At 51.7% G+C, this 3520-nt stretch overlaps 1 protein-coding gene across 1 annotated transcript; it reads left to right on the forward strand.

Moving 5' to 3' along the window:
• The first annotated feature begins 1799 nt into the window (after positions 1-1799).
• LOC125523562 (peroxidase 1) lies at positions 1800-3259 on the forward strand. Its single transcript, XM_048688592.2, has 3 exons — positions 1800-2111; positions 2201-2386; positions 2478-3259. The coding sequence occupies exons 1-3, from the start codon at positions 1902-1904 to the stop codon at positions 3063-3065; spliced, it is 984 nt and encodes a 327-aa protein (XP_048544549.1). The 5' UTR covers positions 1800-1901; the 3' UTR covers positions 3066-3259.
• The last annotated feature ends 261 nt before the right edge of the window (positions 3260-3520 follow it).

Genomic DNA, 3520 nt, shown 5'->3' on the forward strand with positions numbered 1-3520 from the left:
GAAATCTTTGGGCTCGATGACCCCTCGTCACTCGATCACCTCCGGTTCCTGCTTGACGGCGATGACCTCGATCTCCACCGGCTCCTCCGACCACTCCCTCTTCACGGGGAGAAGCCTTGCGCCGGAAGAGGAAGAGATCGCGGCGTGGGAAGATCTCGTGGCGGAGGACGAGCCCGCGGCCGAGGAGGGCGTACGCCCGCGCCGACGGTCGTATTCCTCCGTCTCACGGACGAGGAAGCTCGGCAGCGGCTCGAGACTTGTTCGTCTAGTTCCTCGCCCCGCGCTTCCTCGCGCCATCCAAGCAGACATGCCGCTCGCGCTCGGGGCTGCCGCCCCTGCCGGAGCTACTCCCAGAGCCGTGGCCGGAGCTCCGCATGCAGCCCCACATGTCTTTTGGAGGTGGAAGGGGCTCACCGTTGGCGAGAAATGTAAGGAGGGGAGTGGGGAATTGCGGCGAGACGCGGCAGCGGGGGATAGGGTTTCGACCCGCATATGCACCGCAAACCCATAGATATACTGCTTGGCGGAGGGGGGGAGGGTTGCAGGCCGCGGTAAAAATATTTACGGGCCGTCGAGTATACGGGCTCTGTTCTGGCCAGAAAATTGGGCCGAATCCGTATACTCGCCATAATTTTGCGGGTTTGTGACTTTTATGGGGTTCGCTAGAGTTGCTCTAACGCGGCCATGGCATGCAAATTGCATTTCTCCTTCATATTTTTCTTCCTTGTCGTCATGTCGTCGCCAGTGTTATGTGTAGTTGTCAACCTTGTCGGATGGACGCCATATTGTGCCTGGCACTGCCGCCAGCGTCTTTTCTCTATGCCTCCTCGCCCTCTGCTTACACTAATGCCACCATCACGGGCACACTGCCAAGGAACTCTATTGTAACTCTGTGTGTTATGTCATGCGTAGGTATTAGCTCTTAATCATATCCTGTGTATATATACAATCAAACACTGTGTAGTTGCATGAGTGGAGACAATACAGCACACCAAACAGCATGCCAAAACCGTTCCCCTAATGCAGGAAGTCTAGATGTGGGCGACCAAATGAGGTGCAGATGCAGATTTCGTTTGCCTGTTTTCTCATAGCCAGACCCAACTAAGACATGTGTGCAACGCAGACAAATTCGTAGATGACAACCAAAGGTAATTTTGTGAGGTACCTCTAATTAGTGTTTGTGTAAGTACGTATATTGCCTGGAAAATATTTTTTTATCACCCAAGTTTGTAATTACTATATTTTTACGAAAATTACTATATTTTACATAGTATGTTACTATATTTTGTATGTACCGTTACTGGCATGTAGAATAAGCTATTCTACACTCACGCTTAGTTTAGCGTTACTATATATATATATATATATATATATATATATATATATATATATATATATATTCAGGATAGCATGTGGCACCGGTACAAATATATGCATCATGAAATTCGCACGCTTGCAAACTACCAGTAGGTGGCATTCACTCATTGCCAGTAGCCTTTGTTGATTACAACTTGGCACCGCAGTTTTCTCCGTGATAACTCATAACTAATTAGTAAGTTAGTGAGTAGATTGCTGTCTAGAGAAAATTAGTGAATTCATCTAATGATGTGCTTCCGTCTGGCTGTCCGTCCGCCTCCATTATACGTACGGTGGCCGCCGGTGTACCTGCCACGGCAAAGATTCCGCAGAGTGCAAACAAGGAACAACTCATTAAACCATGGGAATTTTACCTGCTGCTCCGGAGGACAGCCCACCACATGCAGGCGTGGGGACACTCCGGCGCTATATATTTCCCCGGCGCCAGTTCATCATCAGCAGCAGCAGCTCAAGCTTCTCCGGATCAACTAGCCATCCTCGTTTCTTGCATAGCCAAGAAAGAAACAAGCTTCTTGGCCGAGAAGATGGCGTCCAGGGCTGCGACGATGGTGGCGCTGCTGCTCGCGGCGGTGGCGGCGACGTGCGGGCGGGCGCAGCTGCACGACAAGTTCTACAGCGAGTCCTGCCCCAGCGTGGAGGACGTCGTGAGGAAGGAGATGGTGAGGGCTCTGTCACTAGCGCCTAGCCTCGCCGGGCCGCTCCTCCGGATGCACTTCCACGACTGCTTCGTCAGAGTAAGCTACATTTGCATGCATGTTGTCTGCCCTGCCCGTACCCTATTGTGTGCGGTGGCCTGACCAGTGACCGCCATTAATTAATGCAGGGGTGCGACGGCTCGGTTCTGCTGGACTCGGCCAACAAGACGGCGGAGAAGGACGCGCAGCCGAACCAGACGCTGCGAGGCTTCGGCTTTGTCGAGAGGGTGAAGGCCGCGGTGGAGAAGGCCTGCCCCGACACCGTCTCCTGCGCCGACATCCTCGCCCTCATTGCCAGGGACGCAGTATGGCTGGTGAGTAGAGTACTCCTACTATGCCATTTTTCAAATGACACGGTACGTGTGGAAGCCAAATTCTAATGCTGCTCGATCATGGTTTCTCCAGAGCAAGGGTCCATTCTGGACAGTTCCTCTGGGCCGGCGAGACGGCAGCGTGTCCATTTCCAACGAGACCGACGCTCTGCCACCCCCGACCTCCAACTTCACCGTGCTCACCCAGCTCTTCGCCGCCGTGAACCTCGATGCAAAGGACCTTGTCGTCTTGTCCGCCGGGCACACCATCGGGACGTCGCACTGCTTCTCCTTCTCCGACCGGCTCTACAACTTCACCGGCATGGAGAACCCCAGCGACATCGACCCCACGCTGGAGCCGCAGTACATGATGCGGCTAAAGAGCAAGTGTGCCAGCCTCAACGACAACACCACACTCGTGGAGATGGACCCCGGCAGCTTCAAGACCTTCGACACCGATTACTTCAAGCTGGTGAGCAAGCGGAGGGGCCTCTTCCACTCCGACGGCGCCCTCCTCACCGACCCCTTCACCCGCGCCTACGTCCAGCGCCATGCCACCGGAGCATTCAAGGACGAGTTCTTCGCCGACTTCGCCGCCTCCATGATCAAGATGGGCAACGCCAACCCGCTCACCGGAAGCCAGGGCGAGATCAGGAAGAAGTGCAACGTGGTTAACCATTAAGCCACCGAAGAAGTACAAGGCTGTTTTGATTTGTGATCATGTTTTTCCCCTGTAAATTGCTGTAAGATTGTCATAGCTCCTTTCTCTTTCAACTCTTTTTTTATTAATTTATTGTTTCGTTACAACCATGTGAATTTCTTGTACACACGACGAACACTTTGAAATTGCCACATCCGACGTGTCGTGCGTTGTCATCTGGTGCGCTTACTAGTATTGTCTAAGTTGTATTGTTTTATTTTTGGTTGTTACATAAATAATGTTTTGTTGTGTTTTTTGTTTTATCTTAGGGCATCATAATGTTTCATATGTACTAGTAAAAAGAAGAGTTATAGTTAGACTATTTTAATTTAGTTACTTTACGGACCGGTTGCATAGCGGCTAACAGCGTTACCAATATTTTGGGCGGTGGTGTGCATTAGTCTCTTCTTGTTAGGAAGTGCATCTTTATGTTCCGC

Source organism: Triticum urartu, chromosome 1A, assembly GCF_056163025.1.
Source record: "Triticum urartu cultivar PI428250 chromosome 1A, HENAU_Tu73, whole genome shotgun sequence".
In the NCBI taxonomy this organism is placed as follows: Eukaryota; Viridiplantae; Streptophyta; class Magnoliopsida; order Poales; family Poaceae; genus Triticum; species Triticum urartu.